General features: G+C 36.8%; 2 protein-coding genes across 6 annotated transcripts in view; both read left to right on the plus strand.

The window, feature by feature from the left end:
* The window catches only part of LOC110458207 (monocarboxylate transporter 12-like), an 18084-nt gene extending 9810 nt beyond the window's left edge, over positions 1–8274 (plus strand). For 3 of the 5 annotated variants that reach the window (XM_021509813.1, XM_021509814.1, XM_021509812.1), the window contains exons 2-7: positions 1777–2045; positions 2999–3115; positions 3382–3525; positions 4429–4702; positions 5321–5952; positions 6839–8274. In XM_021509813.1, the coding sequence (XP_021365488.1) occupies positions 1793–2045; positions 2999–3115; positions 3382–3525; positions 4429–4702; positions 5321–5952; positions 6839–6999 (1581 nt within the window). In that variant the 5' untranslated portion in view covers positions 1777–1792 and the 3' untranslated portion in view covers positions 7000–8274. Of the gene's footprint in view, positions 1–1547; positions 1573–1776; positions 2046–2998; positions 3116–3381; positions 3526–4428; positions 4703–5320; positions 5953–6838 lie in introns of those variants that run through there. The other 2 variants (XM_021509815.1, XM_021509811.1) reach the window with 2 other exon arrangements.
* A 1017-nt stretch (positions 8275–9291) lies between these two features.
* Positions 9292–11541, plus strand: LOC110458219 (FMRFamide receptor-like). Its single transcript, XM_021509832.1, has one exon. It carries the CDS (start codon positions 10080–10082, stop codon positions 11136–11138), a length of 1059 nt encoding a protein of 352 aa, XP_021365507.1. The 5' UTR covers positions 9292–10079; the 3' UTR covers positions 11139–11541.
* Positions 11542–18967: the final 7426 nt, after the last annotated feature.

Below are 18967 nucleotides of genomic sequence, written 5' to 3' on the forward strand. Positions count from 1 at the left end.
GTACCCCTAGTACCCCTAGTACCCATAGTAGCCCCTAGTACCTCCTAGTACCCCTAGTACCCCCTAGTACCCCCTAGTATCCCTAGTACCCCTAGTACCCCCTAGTACCTCCTAGTACCTCCTAGTACCCCCTAGTACCCCCTAGTACCTCCTTGTACCCCTAGTACCCCCTAGTACCCCCTAGTACCCCTAGTACCTCCTAGTACCCCTAGTACCCCCTAGTACCCCGTCACTTGATTTTGCTCTGATTTTTTTCATCAATGCCGTCGACATATTTAGAATTGCTCGGTTATTATATTGCTTTGATATATCATTTTTGAAAAGAATAGTATACCATGATAACATATGGAGATGAAATAAAGAAAATATAATCAATTACTTGTTAAACCATTGCTGAAACCGATTAAATTATACATACTCAGCAATATTATTCTTCACTCGAACAGATTCTAGTACGCCCGCCCCTACAAGTCTCTGTTTTGTTTTTGGTTTTGTTTTGCTCTACAAAATTCACTTTCTCTATGTATACTGACTCTGATATTGGGTATAGGTAATATGAGTGACAACATATATATATATATAGGCATTACTAGATGCAACTATAGATATATATACTTGGCCTTTCCCTGTATATAGGGAATAGAGAGGAACTATTTACCGCACGGGATGTGATGGGCACTTGAAACTGTGTAGACAAATTATTATTGTTACATATAACGGAAAGGGCTTTTAATAACTTGTGCACAATCCCGCTGCTATTTTAAGGCAACAAAATACGTTGGATTAAAAAATCGAACTGATTAAGCCACCAGGACACCGGAAGTGTACGAGCCAAAATGTGCTACAGTTATATCCAAAACGGTAGTAAGGGGAGGTTACCGTATGTAGAGGAAAAAACCGACAGGGCAGTGGGACATAAATCCTTAAGTAAACAAATGCATGCACTTGTGAAGTTGCCATGGAAACCTGTTCCGTAAGCATTGCCGAGTGGATAGGAGGGAAACATCTAGCGGGGCCTGACGCTACAACTAAGTAACATGGACGTTTGTATAACCGCGAAAATATTATCCGCAAATGTTAAATGTCATCCAGTATATCATGGGGTTTCGTAGATTTTTTGGAAAGTTAATACATGTATGTTCAACTAGTAGTATTAATCTATTTTCATTCTACTTTATGAAACATTGCTCTACAAAAACGTACGTATGGCATGAAGACCCGTATACTAGACAGTGGACTATATACACAATTCTTTTTATGTGGGTCAGTATTTCAACCTTCTAAACACTGAACACGATAAAGAAAAATTACATCCTTTTAATATTTTACAACTTATATCTAAGCTTCAGATTTCGAAACACTGTAAGTCAAATCTTAAGTGAGCATGACCACAAAATCCGAGCACTTGTTATTTCTCGGTACGAGTTGTAAGGGGCGTGCTACAGCACTTCGTATGTATAACGACCAGAATAAAGTACTACTAATTACAGTAGAGGGCAGTCGGCGGTGAATTAAATGATGCGGTTAACATGCCCCATTATAATCACTTTAAGTTTGGCTCTAGCTCAACGAGTAAGTCTGATCAGATGGTGGTGAAGGAGGAGGAAGCTGCATTGGTGTGACCCCTCGTGTTCTCTCAGTTAAATAAGAAGGACTTGCGTCAATCATCAACGTAGCACACTCGTCCTAAACTTAAAACCATGTAGGCTAATGTCACTCAATTATTATTTTTTTATTCGTTATTAGATATTAATGCCTTCGGTGATGTTTTTGCAGTATATAGTTGTATACAATGGAAGATGGTGGACACGACAGGGATTCCCAAGGGGAGGATTCGGACCAGTATTCCTCTGTGACGAAGTCCGGAGGGATAGAGGAGGAAGGGAGCGCCGATCACCTAACACAGCTTCTGGAGATCCATGAGGGAGGTCGTCCGCCGTCCCCTGGGAGTGTCGGGGAGGAGGAGAAGCAGGAATATGTGGTCCCAGACAGAGGATGGGGATGGTGGTGTGTATTAGGTTGTGCGCTAGCACATTTTGTTACGAGTAAGTAAAACTTCCAAGCGGTTTGACTTTTTATTATTTCTTTTTGTGTAGATCTCCATTTTTATCCTGCGAATATCGGCTATTTGCTCCAATCGGGAACCGTCAACGGCATTTTCCTTAAACGAGAAATAATATAACCTATGGCACTTTACCATAAACCAGAAGAATATATTTGATTTCTCGTTTACGGAAAGTGCCAACGGTTCCCGATGGCGCTTCGTTGTAGCAAAAGCGAAGCGCCGCCCTCGCGTAGAGTAGCAAAACAAGCCAATTCGAAACTTGGCCGAAAGTACACGACCTTGGGTATATACAAAAGTAATAATAAAATTCCACGACTTTTGTTCTGTACCAGTTAAAACAGTTTCATGATCCTGGATCCATACCAGTTTATACCAGTAATGATAGTTTCACGACCTTTGATCTATACCAGTTATAATAGTTTCACGACCTTGGATCTATACCAGTTATAATAGTTTCACGACCTTGGATGTTTACTAATTATGATAGTTTTACGACCTTTGGTCATAGATATGTACATGTTTTAATGGTTTCACTACATTAAAATTGTACCGGATCGGCCCCACTGTCTGTTTGGAATTCAATTCGATAAGCAAAGTTAGTATACTTTTTATAAATACAAAGGCTAACCGAATGGTCTACATCTGACTGGTCAATTCATCAGCTTAACGTAAATCGTGTGTCCGAGTGAAGTGGCATACTTACGCTAAGTTTGCACTGTAAAGTAGCCCCATTAAGCCAAGTGGACACCAAAGAACCTTTAAATGTTTATTGTGATGATTTTAAGCATGTGACAGAGTGGAAGTAAGTTTAAACAGGATTGTTCCGAAACGTAATCTTTTCCCGGTTGGATAGGATAATGCCATACTGATCTATTTTTGTTGTTGCGAAAACACTTCACTAGATACTAAAGACAACGCTTTCGTCTGTTTCAGGCGGAATGGAGAGGTCGGGCGGGGTCATTCTCCTTGAACTCCAAGAAAGATTTGAGTCGGGAGCCGCGGCTACTGCTTGGGTTATCTCCCTTAGTGCGACCTGTCGTCTTTTATTTGGTATTGAATAAATGTTTTGGTGTGAATACTGATACGTGCATTTTATGTCTATTTGAATATTTATTAACCGCTGTGTGTGCCTTAGAAGTCTTATAAAGTCAATGCTTGATAAAACCTCCAAGTGTAATGCAAAATTTGAGTCCCGGGAAGTTCAACTGAGAAGACCAAGTATTCCAAATCAATCGTCCGCCAAAAATAACTGATTACATTACGTTGATTTGATTTATTTTTCAACCCGGAAATGACGTAAAATGTGTGTGTTACAGGCCCAGTAGCCAGTATCCTTAGTAACAAATACAGCTGTCGGACCGTGGTCATCGTTGGGGGTCTGCTGGTTTCTATTGGAGTGTTCGTGAGCGGATTTGGACCAAACATCACCTTTCTGTATTTCAGCTATGGACTGTTTTGTGGTAGGTAAATATACTGCATTCGCACAAAAATTGACGTATCTGTAATTGCAATGACGTCACTGTATACATATATTAGTTTCAATGTGTTTGTTATAACGGTGCCGTCATTGTATTCTTACCAGAAATTATTGACAGGTTTGTGATACTTTTGACGTCATTGTATTCACAAAAGGGATATATGTAAAATTATTGAAAGGTTTGTGATGCTTTTGACTTCATTGTATTCACAAAAGGTATATATGTAATTACTGACGTTGTTATAACATACATGAAATAAATCATATTAGGTAGTATTAGCAGGTCTCAATACTCATTTACACAAAGCTGCACTTACTTGTTTGTATCAACGACATCAAGCGTATTCATGTCTTGTGTTCTCTACATACACATAATTCATGTGTAGTATCAACGACATCACGTGTACATGTATTCATATGGTATGTCAATGACATCACGTGTATTCGTGTGTTATATCAGCGACACCAAGTGTATGTATGTGTAGTATCAAAGACATTACGTATGTCAAAGACATAAAGTGTGTTCATATGAAGTATTGTAGACATCACGTGTATTCATGTGTTTTATCAAAGACATTAAGTGTATTCATGTGCTTTATCAATGACATCAAGTGTATTCTTGTGTTTTATCAAAGACATAAAGTGTGTTCATGTGCTTTATCAATGACATCGAGTGTATTCATGTGTTTTATCAAAGACATAAAGTGTGTTCATGTGCTTTATCAATGACATCAAGTGCATTCATGTGTTTTATCAAAGACATAAAGTGAGTTCATGTGAAGTATTATAGACATCACATGTATTCATGCCAGGTAACTAATCAGAACAAACCCATCGACACATATGGGACATACATCACATGTGTCATTGCATACTTTTTTGGTAGGTTTGGGGAAGTCCTTAGCATACACCCCCGGGCTGGTGATCGTCGGTCAGTATTTTAAGAAGAAACGTGGCTTAGCCGTGGGCCTGGCTACAGCCGGCGGCGGGGTCGGAACTCTCCTGATACCTCCAGCAATCAACCGTCTGTTCAAGGAACTGCGATTTACTGGCGCCATGATGATTTTGTCAGGATTGGCTCTTCAGCTGTGTATAGCTGGCTGTCTGTACATGCCACTTGAAAAATACCGCGCATTATGTCTGCGCAGGACTGCAGACCCGTGAGTACAGCTAACGTGTATTTCTGTTAAAATAAAGGACAACATATCCATGGTTAGTTGTGACGTGTATCTCTGTTATAATAAAGGACAAGAGATTCGAGTGATCCATGGTTAGTTGTAAGTGTATTTCTGTTACAATAAAGGACGAGAGATCTGTCGTTAGTTGTATCATATGCAATCCTCAAAGTTCCTTGTTGACCTCACTTACGTTCTCAGCACTCCTTAAATGTAAAAACAAAATGAATGCACGCGGTAAGCTATTTGATTGGTTTCAGGTAAAAAAAAACCACACTGACCTGTCGCTGGGCTGATACATGTCCTTTAATTGAATATTACAACAGAGCGGCCTCTAACTTCAAAGTCGACGAATGCTACCATTACGCTACCGTGCGATTCTTTGGTGGACATCAAAGGATCAAGCTAGTCTGATTGTATTATCCACACGGTAGCCGTACAAAGCATTTGATTTATTTTATCATGACATATTACAGGGGATCAGAGAACGCCAGACAGGTACCATGTAATTCATTGTTCTGATTTCATTTGTTGCATATGATACTTTATAAAATGTCGAAAATATCAAGTAAGTAATTTTATTTCGGTAATTTTGTGTTTTAGGAATGCAACCAAGCGACTGAGTCTTCAGAATGACAAAGATACAACGGTACTTCACTCAAACCCCAAAACCAAATTTTCTCTGTTGGGGATTCTAAAATGTACTCTATGTTCACATGAAAATGCTGTTAAAAGTCCACAACAGGAAACAAAGAAAAAACTTATCGACTGTAGCCTACTGAATAATCCGTTATTCACCTCGTTGTGTATCGCCATCTTGTTTTTAGCACTTGCTTTCAGTTCGGTACTTGTTTTCATTCCATCCCTGGCCGATTTCATCGGTCTAACACGCCTACAGGGGGCGTTCATTCTGTCCATAGCTGGTATTTTTGACACGATTGGTCGCCTAGTGTCCGGAGTCGTCCTAGATGTAGAACGAGTGAAGAAATTCCGGATGTTGGTGTATAATAGTGCAGTGTTCCTGTTGTCCACCCTGACATTCGTTCTCGCTTACGTTACCACGTTTGTACAATTAGCGATTATTGCGGCTCTGTATGGACTTCTTATTGGCACCTACACTTCTCAGAAGACAGTGATACTTGCGGATATTTTAGGATCCGGTGCATTGTCCAGCTCGTTCGGAATTCTGATATGTTTCCAGGGAGTCGGAACTCTTCTTGGTCCACCAATTACAGGTAAGTTACATGAAGGAGAGGAGGAGGATGGCGCCAGCGTAGTCACGTGATTAAACTTAAACAAAAATTCATAGATATCAACACACCTTTTTGTAGCACGCTATCAGCACGTGCACGACACCGCAGTGTTACCTCTGTTTGTAGGATGTCATAATTTGTCCTTAATTGTTTCGTCGGTTATTAGTAACTTAAATGAGTTCTGTATTACCTCGTTCCAAGAAGACTTCTTATGGTTCATACAAACCATTTTCAAGAACATATATTTACGTTTATAGTTTAAAAAAACATTTTGGTATTAATAGATGTTTAAACGAAGAAATATCTTCCCGTTCATATGTCCTATCACGAAGACACCATGACGTTGATAGATCCTTTTCTACCAAGATATCTTGGCATTCATAGATGCTCGTCATGAATAAATCCTGTCGTTCATATATGTCAGTTACAAGAACACGTCTTTACAGTCATAGCTTTATAAAAGACGTTAAGTGTTGATGGTTGTTTTTTGCGAACATATCTTGGTGCTCAATGATTCAAGTTTCAAGATGAAATCATGATGTTTATGCATGCCTGTTTTATTGGCGTACTGTTTTCACGAAGATTTCTTGGCGTTTCATAGAAGCTTTTCACGAAAACCTCTTGGTGTTCATGGATAGTAGATACCAGTTTGATAAAGGCATTTTAGTGATAATACATACTTTTCGATATCTTGGTGTTCAAAACGAAAGTTTTAAAAGCCATCATAGGGTTTATTGAAGGTTTCACGAAGAAATCTTCAAAATCCAGTTTCAAGAAGACAGTTTGGAGTCTTTTAACGAAAGTACCTCGCCATGATTCATAACTTAATGAAAAAACATTTTCAAGTCATCTTTTTATTCATTTGTAGGCTTTCTGAAGGACAATTTGGACTCCTTTGCAGTAGGATTCTATGTAGCTGCTGCCATAAACTTTCTCGGTGCTTTGATTTTGCTTACTGGCAATATTTATCAATACACCAAAACTAGCAAACGTACGAAAACAGACAATTTGGAAATGGATGACGCTTAGTCATTTTTGTTTTGTTTTGTTTTGTCAGGGGAATGACTACATGGCTAAACCGGTGCATTCGGTGTATTTATCGTACACCTGTTGTATAGTCGAGTTGATTAGTTCCATTATATATCCAAGGAATTAACGTATTACCGGACGTGAACGTTTGAAATTTTGAGATTTTCATATTGAGATTACTACTTAACGATAAACTTTAAATAATACTGAAATTATTTCTAACCTTATCTGACTTAATTTCAAATAAAACTTGATAGGCAGAGGTCTTTATTGACAAGAAATATAGTTCTAGTATTTTATTTCGAGTAATGAGATAAATGTCGCTTAATGATCGTCTCAGCAAATGTCGGAAATTCTACATTTGTTGGACGCCATACCACTTTATAATAATTACATTGGCGATAGCTGGCTGTTGGCTGTTCCGTTTATTGAAGATCTATCTTAGATTTGAAGAATACATACGAAATTTATGTATTGAATGATTGCAAAATTTCATATAAATATGGATACAAACATTGAACTATAGGACGTTCATATTTACACTCGTTTATTTCCAACAGAATTGCCGACAAAATGCATACCGTGCTATCATGCTTAATTTGATTTGTCTGTAATCCTGTACATAATTCTACGAATGCAACTGCAACATCACAGACCTAAGTATTTGATTACCAAGGGATGAAGACAATTGTAGACACACGTTCAAGTTGAACACGTCAAATGAAAAAGAACAGAGAGGATAATAGTTACAGTAATGACACCGGTAATAATATCAACTTGTCTGTACAAGTATACCATGATGAAAAACGTTAAAATGATATTGAGATATCACAAATATGAATAAATGAACAAGTTACGCATATGAACAAAACGTTCATGCTGGCAATACAACCCATGATATCGATTTTAGAATTCCGAATGCTGCATCCGATACTACATTGTCAGTACGTGAATGAGATTCAATGAATTAAACAACATCAACACGATTCCAAACGTCCACGATTGGTCAGGCCGAGCGTGACACTGTCATGTAAGTTGCTTGTATCGACATTTTTTTTTTTATCTCGCGTTACAGTGCACGTGACCGAACGTTATACGTTGCGCATAACTTCCCGCACTATAGCCTGCATACGTGATTTACTAGTTAACGGCTTCGAGGCTTCACACAGAAATACAGGTGTTTTTCCTGGAAGAACATCTCTAGGACTTCCGAATGTACAATGTATCTGACTAAACAATCAAACTGATTAAACGAAGTTTGATTCACCAATCCTACTTTGAAAGCATTATTACTGTATAACAAAGCAAACTGACTAATCACAGATTAATACAGCAATATCAATCGTATAAGAAACACTATATACTGAAAAATCATAGATAAGTGAAAATTTAGATTAGTACACAAATAAGGATAGCTGTCATTCAACAAGACACTAAAACTATTCCTTTTTATTATGTTTTCTTTTATAAAGACATGGGTATACGTGAAAAGAAAGTACATTTCCCGCTAACAAAAATGTCGAGAAAAGAAAAGTTCACAATATGTAAACGTCAGGTCTATTGTGGTGTTATCCATTGTTGCTGTTAACCATGCACTCTGATTTGTCGGTTTAGCGTGAAAGTAACAAATAGGTGTTTTGAGTGCCACATAGGGGAAATTTCAATACTACTTTTACCGTAATATAATCATACATATAGCACACGACCAAATACTGGTACTGATTGAACATTCGTACTGATTAAACATAGTTTCTGACGAAACACATACATCACACGACCAAATACTGGTACTGATTGAACATTCGTACTGATTAAACATAGTTTCAGACAAAACACATATAGCACACGACCAAATACTGGTACTGATTGAACATTCGTAATGATTAAACATAGATTCTGACAAAACACATATATCACACGACCAAATACTGGGACTGATTGAACATTCGTACTGATTAAACATAGTTTCTAACAAAACACATATAGCACACGACCAAATACTCGTACTGATTGAACATTCGGACTGATTAAACATAGTTTCTGACAAAACACATGTAGCACACGACCAAATACTCGTACTGATTGAACATTCGTACTGATTAAACACAGTTTCTGACAAAACACATATTCCGTCTTTGCGTATTGCAGAGTTATCTTCTCTTGGGAACAGGGATTGATTGTTTCGTCACTTGTTTTTGAGAGGAACGTCATCCAATTTTGAGAAAAAAAACGTAATTTCCCCGCACAAAACAATGACGTAACAATAAATCCCTGCTCCCAAGAGAAGATAACTCTGCAATACGCAAAGACGGAATATCACACGACCAAATACTCTTACTGATACGGATGAAACACTAAACAGGCTAAACTATCATATAGACTCAACACTTTAAATAAATAATCATACTAATTAACCAATTATATTGGCTTACAGGTCGACTGTCTATAAATCTGTAGCACACTGAATAGTTATACAGATTTAATCATGTAGACTAAATACTACAGAGATAATGAATAAACACTCACAATGACTTGTCAATTTTAATGACTTAACAATCAAACCAATCTAAAAAGGCTAACACAGGTATTAAATACCTTCACACATATTTAAAGATAAACGCACCTACTTGAGCCTTCATACAATCTAGACAGTCTTAAGAGTGACTTAACAGTCATACTAAGTAAATAGATACTAATATCTCATTAATGACTTCATATGATGCTGCAACTAAACCCTGGCTTACATTTTATCCAGGAAAAATCTAAATAATTCAAGCAATCAAATGCATTATTATTGTTCATTTCCATCGATCTAATCTGTGATTGGTTCATTACAGAATAGCTTAACCAGGAAGTAAACAACATTGGTGGACCCTTTGTGGTAGGTATCCTTTAGATGAATGGCTAATAAAGGCTTTGGTAGGTCATTGATCCGAATCGTTGGAAATCATGTATTTGTATCTTTAACATAAAATCAGGTAATATTTCACCAACACGACACAGCATTGATATCACAGCTTGAGTGAATCTCGATCAAAGAGTGGACCTTTTTGCTGTTTCAACGTTCCAAGTTTCTAAAGATGTCCAGTTTTGATAACGGCACCAACGTTACGGAAACCAAATATGTGTTACCTGTTGGCGTTTATATATCGGATACAATTTTCTTTTCATATGGAATACTTTTCCCGGTATTGGCGGTTTTCGGATACTTTGGAAACATATTGACAGCCATAGTGTTATGGAAAAAAGAAAAGGCGTCAGTAAATGACATTCTTCTCCGTGTCCTGGTACTCTCCGATATTACATTGGTAACAGGAGGTCTCCTTGGTTTAACTCTTCCTGTGTTGTTATCGACAGTTTTAGTCAATGGTTATCTAGTAAATGCTTTAGAACTTAATATCTCTGATTATGTAATGCTGACGTCACAACAATTCAATGTGTACATTCTTGTGTTAATATCTGTTGAGCGATACATAGCTATTTGTCATCCGTTGAAATGCGTCAACTTCAGAAGTAGAGGAAAGACGATTGCTCTCATATTAGGGATTGTCTGTTTTTCTATTGTTTACAACATTCCGCTATTATTAGCATATACAGACAATCCTTTTACATGTGTTAACATGACGTCATCTTTCACATGTTTTAAAGTATTGTATACAGAGTTCGGCAAAAGTTATTTCTTCCAGGAAGTGTACTTAACATGGTTATATGGTGCGACATACTTTGTTCTCCCTCTTACTTTGCTGTTAGGACTGAATATTTTCATTATAAAGGAGCTGGCAAAAACGAGGAAGATACGATTAAACCTTGGCGTGGTCAGATCACCTAAAACCAAAAACGACAGCATTACTCTCAGTCTTGTTATAATCATTGCCATATTCATGGTCGTGCAAACCCTTGGAGTTTTACCCCGGTTTGCGCAAATGTTCGATTGGACCGTATCGATCTCCTTTTCAGTGACTATAAACACATTGTATCTAACGAACTCTTGTATTAATATCTTTATTTACGTGTTTGTGGGAAAGAAGTTTAGAAAGAATGTCATTGAGATGTTCAAGAAGTGTTTCCATTGTGCCTCAATTTGTTCTACTTCATCTGAACATTATCAAGTTTCAGAGCTTCATGATTTGATAATTTAAATGCTTGTTTCTGAGGTAGAATTATAAACCAAGTATGATATATGTGGACACATTATGTTTATCAATATGGCTTCAATAATAATGTATTGTTTGACTTTAGCACATTTCAGTTTTGTGCAATTATAATGAAGTTTACGTTCCTTTCCCATGTTATATTTTTTTTTTGCGCATTGTTTCGGACAGTTTTCATTGGTTGATTGACTTATTTGTTAGTTAACACACAGGAATGTTTGAAATTAATTTCTTATACTACAGACATATTTATATTTTAGACAAATGTTCATTTCTGGATATGAACAGCTAACATAACTGTTTTCTGATCCAGAGAAAAAATACATAACTGTTGAAATCGTAAATGAAATATTTCTACATGGGTTATTTGGAGAAATAAAACTTTGTCAAGTATTTTTTGCTTGTATCAACACGTTATTAACTCTTTATGATATAAAGGGACTCCTTAAAAAAACTCTCCTGTTGAAGCTTTCAATTAGATTTCTCCTTTTTATTTATACATTCAGCTTGACACATCAAATAATTCGTGGGAATTTGTTTGTATATAAACAATTTCTTTGCTGCGTCATGAAATAAAGTCAGTCAGGTTTTTACAGATTTTGGTAAAAAGTTAAAATGTATAAAATGCACCATGCTTGTATTCCCGTCTCTATAAAAGTGTATTGATGCATTCAAATTGTTAAATTACTGAATAGCTAAAATATAATGTATAAGCTACACTGTAAGTGAAACTAAGTGAAGCGGTGATGGCAACAAAATATACCGGTCATGATTTCTAGAGGAAGATATGCTAAAACTTGATGGGATGAGTCGACATGTAGATACATCACTCGAAAGCTAGCTAGCAAGTAATGCAATATTTTGCTTAATACTCCTTTGTTCTTCGCAATCTCCCCTCCACTTCCGAGAAGGAACTTCTCGAGAATTAACATAGGTAAATATTTGGGTCCGCCCTGTCCACCAATGCACCTTCAATATCCACAAGGATCTAGCCTTAAAACATACCCAGGCTCACGACGCTGCCTCCGAAGCGGAATGAAGGTAACCGAGTAAAAGTAAAGGACTTTCATATTCTTCTAGACATATCTTTAGTACTCAAAATGTTGCGCACGGGTAGGAGGAATGTTATAGTGGCATAATAATATAATATGCACTGTGTAATTTTACCGGAGTTGCAAACACTCGTGGCCAGTGTTGGTAGTTACGTTGATTTCGCTACCCTTATGTACACAAAAGTTACTGCACTGTGTAGAGTATTATCTTTGCAACTAAGAAAGGGGTTAAAAGTTGCATTATTTATTACAATTTCCTTTTATGAAACGAGTGCGTTTAAGTAGTAAAATATCCATTTAATGTGTGGGTATTGAGGTTTCGGTGAGTAAGTACTAAGTATGATGTATGAGATAATGCTATTAACATCTTTCCCGATAACGATATGCATTTAAATCCTTGATCTTATTGCTATCGCCCGTTTCTCTAAATAAGTGATTGTAAAGAAACAGATGACAACATTTCCATTTCCTTTCTTTAATCTTTTCGACTTGGGAAGCCTCAATCGTGAAATGTCTTCTCAGCATCCCAGATACATGTGCAATTCTGGTATCTGGGAACTTGAATCATAGGCAAAAAGAACAATTTGACCGGAGCCACATCACATTGCCTTCTCTTACTGTAACCCCCCCCGCATGAAAAGGTATCGGGTCAACTACTTGAACATGGTTTCCTCCGGATTCCTCAGTTTCCGCCAACATTAAGAATAACTGTGCGCGCCCATCCATGCTATCATTATAACGATAAGTTAATGAATTTGTTTTTGAAATTGCTATGAGATAAATACAGTTTATATTCATACGATCAACGTATTCCTAAAAATACCCGTACAGATAACATATCTGTGCCTTTTTGTAATTATGGACAGCTTAAGGATTTTTTCTCTCAATCCGATTTGACCAAAAAGTTAGCCTATATCCATGTACCATTAGGGGTTTGTCCTTCATTAATAACTGAAGCGTTATCCCCTGCAGAATCGGGGGGGTTACTTCCTTGTCTTCTGTTTAGACCTGCATTGGTATCGTACGAGGTGGCTCTAATGTGTGACCCCTGAAGGAAGTAGAAGACCCCCCCCCCCCGAAGGATCGGGGGTTGGAGGGATGGGGGGTTCTTCTACTAAGAGGACATTGAAGAGACAAACAATGATATACTGTCCCCTACTGCACCACTTCGGATCTTTTTCGTTTCCAATCTTTCCTGCCTTCGTTCTTTTCTATCTACTTTCTCCTTCCGGCGCTGTCTCTCTAGACATCTGTCCTTATATGACACTGATTGTTGTCTCCCTAGACACCTGTCCTTATTTGACCCTGGCTGTTGTGTCCCTAGACACCTGTCCTTATTTGACCCTGACTGTTGTATCCATAGTCACCCGTCCTCATATGACCCTGGCTGTGGTCTCCCTAGAAACCTGTCCTAATTGACGTTGGCTGTTGTGTCTCCCTAGACACCCGTCCTTTTTTTGAGCCTGGCTATTGTCTCCCTAGACACCCATCCTTTTTTGACCCTGGCTGTTGAAAGGACGTTAAACCCCTAGCAAACAAACAGTGGTGTTTGTTAGATAGTGATATCGCATCAACATATCGATCTCTGATAACATTCTCTGAATCTTGATAACGACACCGGCAACTGTAAACAAACATTACCTTGATCAACCCCGTTTTCCGAACACGCAGGAAAATTACAATACATGTTAGTTGATTTGACATTAATAATGTAAATGGGACAAGTTATATAGGGCGTATTGTCAGTGCTGGTACTGATTAAACGAGGTTGAATGGCCTACACAAACATACTGCAAAAACTACTGTGAAAGTGGGCAGTCTCGCAAGTGAAAATTTTCGCGTTTTGACTCTTTAAACTTATCGCGGTGTGGGAATTTTCGCGTAGCCAAAGATACATTTTATGTTTCTTACATATGTTAGTGTGGATATTTTCGCGCTTTATTCAACATTTCCACACCGCGAATATTTTAAACTTTTATAGAAACAAATGAAACTTAAGCGTTTTGATCATTTTTATTTTTATCAAAATGTTTTAGCCATAGGTTTATGCCATTGCAGTAAGTACATTATTTAGCCACGTGTTTTTGCCATTGCAATCAGTTCATTATTAAGCCACGTGTTTTTGCCATTGCAATTAGTCCATTATTTAGCCACGTGTTTTTGCCATTGCAGTAAGTACATTATTTAGCCACGTGTTTTTGCCATTGCAATCAGTACATTATTTAGCCTCGTGTTTTTGCCATTGCAGTAAGTACATTATTTAGTCACGTGTTTTTGCCATTGCAGTAAGTACATTATTTGGCCACGTGTTTTTGCCATTGCAATCAGTTCATTATTTAGCCACGTGTTTTTGCCATTGCAGTAAGTACATTATTTGGCCACGTGTTTTTGCCATTGCAACCAGCACATCATTTGTTACATCACGTTTCATTAAAAGTAAGCCTTAAAATATAATAATATCAAATGTGGGTATGGTCACAAACGAAATCTTTCGACTTCTAGACGCGGACAACATTATTATAACTGAAATAAAGATTTAGATGCCATTTAAATATATTCATAAAGCTAGCTTATAGCACAAAATCGGACACAAGATACACGACGGTCGTTGACTATAAGAAATATGTTTCCTAACAAAAAAATAAATGAAAAAAAGAAAAGGTAATCCATATTCAACGACTTGATTTCAAGCATGATAGTGTGTTTGATTATCGAACAGTATGCCTAATGATGCAAAACCATCGTGAATATTTCAAAAAAGCTCCGGCTCTGTAAGTTTTAGTAACTGGAAAACATATCTTTGAGGGTCATGTTTATATATTGTTTGTATATGAAAATCTTGATTATTCTGCAAAATACAGCTGGTTGATTCCTCTACGGCCCATCGGTGGTGCAAGGGGCCTTAACGGTTGGATATCCAGATACCAAACTCTAACTGTTGAAACAGAGGGGAATGTGGAAAAAATCCTTTTAATTGTGAAACTCAAACAATTGAAGCAGAACTGGTTTAATTTCAAATGTATAATAAATAAATGATATTATGAACTGTGTCACAACTTAAAAGAAATATTTGCGGTCATCAATGTTACGGTAAACTTCGGGGACTAAGAAATCCACCACCCGAGTCATATAACATAGTCATAGTAACATGATAAAATACGCATGCATAACACCTAGAACAGAGTGGAGGCGTAGTCCACTAAAACGTTATTTTTTTAAATAAATTTCGTTCAATCTAAATACAAACTTAAACAGTGTAGAACATTTTACCAGATTGATCACAGTAGTATTGCATGTTTAGACATTAACACTCCTTTGTTTATGACGCTTTTCTGGATATCGCGCCATGAATAATTGTAGGCTGTTCCTATGGAGTTTTGTAATCGCCTGCATTGTTCGTATTAATAATATTAATGGTATAGCCTATCGTCACACTAGGGAATGCCTGTGTACAAGGCGCTGAACCCAGTTAATGGATAATAGTTCGTAACATGATATAGCAAAGGCGTGTAATCTCACAGGACACCGATTAAAATGCAGACATTTATTAGAATTCACTCAAATTACGATTGATCAATTTTGTGACGTAGAAAATATCAGATATATTTGACAGTCGAATATGTTTTTCCAATTGTCAATCCTCAAAGGTACAATTCTATGAGAGATGAACTAAAGCTGCTGAGCTAAATTACCAGTGCAGTGGTTACTGCAAAAACGGAAATTTTAGTGGTCTGGAAACACTTGCGTATTTTCGCGTTGAGTAAATGTACGCGTAAATAATTATCAACGACAATAGAATTAGATATATTGATTTCAGAATCATTGCCAGCTCGAATCACAATTATGTATTTTTGTGATGTAAAAAATATCAGATATATTTCACTGTTAAATATGTTTTTCCAATTATCAATCCTCTTAAAAGGTACGGTCTATGAGAGATGAACTTAAGCTACTGATATAGATGATCAGTGCAGTAGTTACTGTGAAAACGGAAATTTCCGTGGTGTTGATATGTTCGCGTTTTTCGCGTTGAGTATATAGAGTTATATTGATAAACTTAAATCACCCTATAGACATATCATACGCAATTGTATTGATACTGAACTGTGGAATAAAATTGTTTGTTAAAATTTCAAAGTACTTCTTTGTTTGCCAATCAGCACGCGACAATACGCTGTTCAAACTATTGAACGAAATTGTGTGGACTGTCGATAAGGCGGGCATTTGTTTTAATTTTAATTTTAGATATACAATAATAAGTTAAAAAAGAACATTAGAGGAAGAGAAAAAATAAATATAAGTATTGAACTGTTTTTGTATGGTATATATGATCTATTTGAATGACACAGCTTTGCAAGCAAACAAATCATAATGCGCTAGCGCGCATTATTACACTTCTATTGAGTTTTCCCTATATAAAAACAATACGATAAAATCTGCTATTTCCCTTAAATCACTTAAAATATCTCCATCTGAGAGCTACCCCCTGCCCAAATTAGGACTAATCCCTGCAAAAAAGGACTACTCCCTGCCAGAAAGAGGACTACTCCCTCATGAATATTTGTAGGTGGAGCTTATAAGATTTCAACCAATGAAAACATTGGTAGGCGGAGCTTATAAGATTTCAACCAATGGAAACATTGGTAGGCGGGACCTTCTCCGTGACGCTCATGACGTCACATTTTCAGAACCAAATGACAACAGTGAAAATGGCCACCGATGAAGGCCGTTTTGTTGTTGTAAAAAGGAGTTACAGCAGATTGTGGACGCTAAACGTAGCTTAAATACAAAAGCTGTTATAAAGACTGCAGTGAATTCACTTCAATCTTATTTAACAGAACGGAATGCCGGAAGCGTCGACGAGAAGGGTTAAGCGAGCTCTTTTAAAAAACCCAGGACTAGATCTAGATATGGTAGGAATACAATGGTGACTATGAGATTCAGTCTTCTTCTTCTTCTTCTTCTTCCAGGTAAGGAACCGAATTCAATAAATGAATGTATTTGGTTCCGCGAGAACTTTGCGCAGTGTCGGACAACACAGAAAGTATTCTCTTGGCTATTTACATTAAAACGTTCTCTATATGTATACAATTAAAATTATGTACAGGATGTTACTGTCTAGATTTTAGCAGAGCATGCCTTCAGGGCAGCTCTGAATCCTTCAACTGTGTTGGCTGATGTCGCTGATGTTGGTAGTTGGTTCCAGTCCCTGATGGTCCTTGGGAAGAATGATTGGCCGAAGGCGTCTGTTGTAGCCCTTTCTTGGTAGAAGCGGTTTTTACCTCTGGTCCAGCTATCATTTGGCGTCAGGTATTGTTGCCGATCTATGTCTATTAGATCATGTTGTATTTTAAACAGCATGGATAGCCTATTTTGTTTTCTGCGGTCTTCAAGGCTTACCCATTTTAATGATTTTACTATGTTTGTTACACAAAGTCTATAAAAACACTTCTTGAATGCTAGAAATAAAGATATCATCAACGACGATGCATACAGTACTTCCAATTGTATTTTTCTCTTTCAGTCTTTGAAATTGTAAAAGGAAATGAATAGATAAATTCATTTGTTAAATGGGTGAATAATTTGTTTCGTTATAATAAAACAGTTATAGATAGCAAACTTATGGTCACCCTTGGTGACAAAACTATTCCTCTCGACGGCTTCGCCGATTGGGAAATAGTTTTTCACCTCGGGGGACCATAAATGTGCTATTTCCCTCATACCCATTCTATAACTGTATATAATGTTGTTTGCTTGCAAAGCTGTGTCATTCAAATAGATCATAAATACCATACAAAACAGTTCAATGCTTAAATATATGTACTGTATATCTTTTCGTGGATATCAGAAAACTATGATATTATACATGATTTACAATATATATCCTGATGTGTTTTATTTCATTGTCTTTGTAGAATATGCGGCACTTGATTTTTGCAATGGATTCAAGAGGTGCAAAGTTAAATTGGGATCGCGAGTCTAATGAACTTTTCGCATTCTCACATTAATTAATGTCATGTCATCATACTCCAAGGCGGAAATTATTTTCAGTCACTTGAAATTTTTTGTGTGAAATTCACATGTCTTTCATCAGTTTATCTTGAAAAAAATCGTGATTTCAATACATTGTAACGACAGCAAAAACTATTAATTCTGCATTACTTGCTTTTACCACACCTGTGAGATGGGATCGCGACCTTTTGTTATGTTCCACAAAGAAACGTGGTAGAAAAAGAATACATATATTTTTTTTTTGTGAAGACATCATACAAAGATTTGTATGATGGAGTGCATCCTAGTGATGTGCTGTCAACAAAATGGTATTATTTCATGTGTTTATCTGTCGCTAATGACAGAAGTAAAACGAGCAATTCAATTTGAAGAAGCAATAAATGAAACTGACTCCAATTTCAATGAAAATGACTCTTGAGACTTCAAGCGAAATTTATTTGTAACTACCTAAGAAAATACATGTAGCAAATTCCATTTGTATATATATATAAGTGCGGTGGGTGACATGTCAGACGCTAACTGCACGTTTTAACTCGTCTGAATCAGGGAAATTCCTGATGAAACTTTGTCATCCATTTCTTTATTTTTGTGTTAGTAAACTTTTAACATGTTTGACTTCTCAAGAACCTAAGACAATTTTTAACCAATCTTGGTCAAAAATCATTCTTGTGTTATTTTGTATAAGTTTTAGACAAAATTCCATATATATATATATTTCATTATGAATTCAGCTAAATAGAAGTATATCCTATC

Source organism: Mizuhopecten yessoensis, unplaced genomic scaffold (genome assembly GCF_002113885.1).
Source record: "Mizuhopecten yessoensis strain PY_sf001 unplaced genomic scaffold, ASM211388v2 scaffold9501, whole genome shotgun sequence".
Taxonomy (NCBI): Eukaryota; Metazoa; Mollusca; class Bivalvia; order Pectinida; family Pectinidae; genus Mizuhopecten; species Mizuhopecten yessoensis.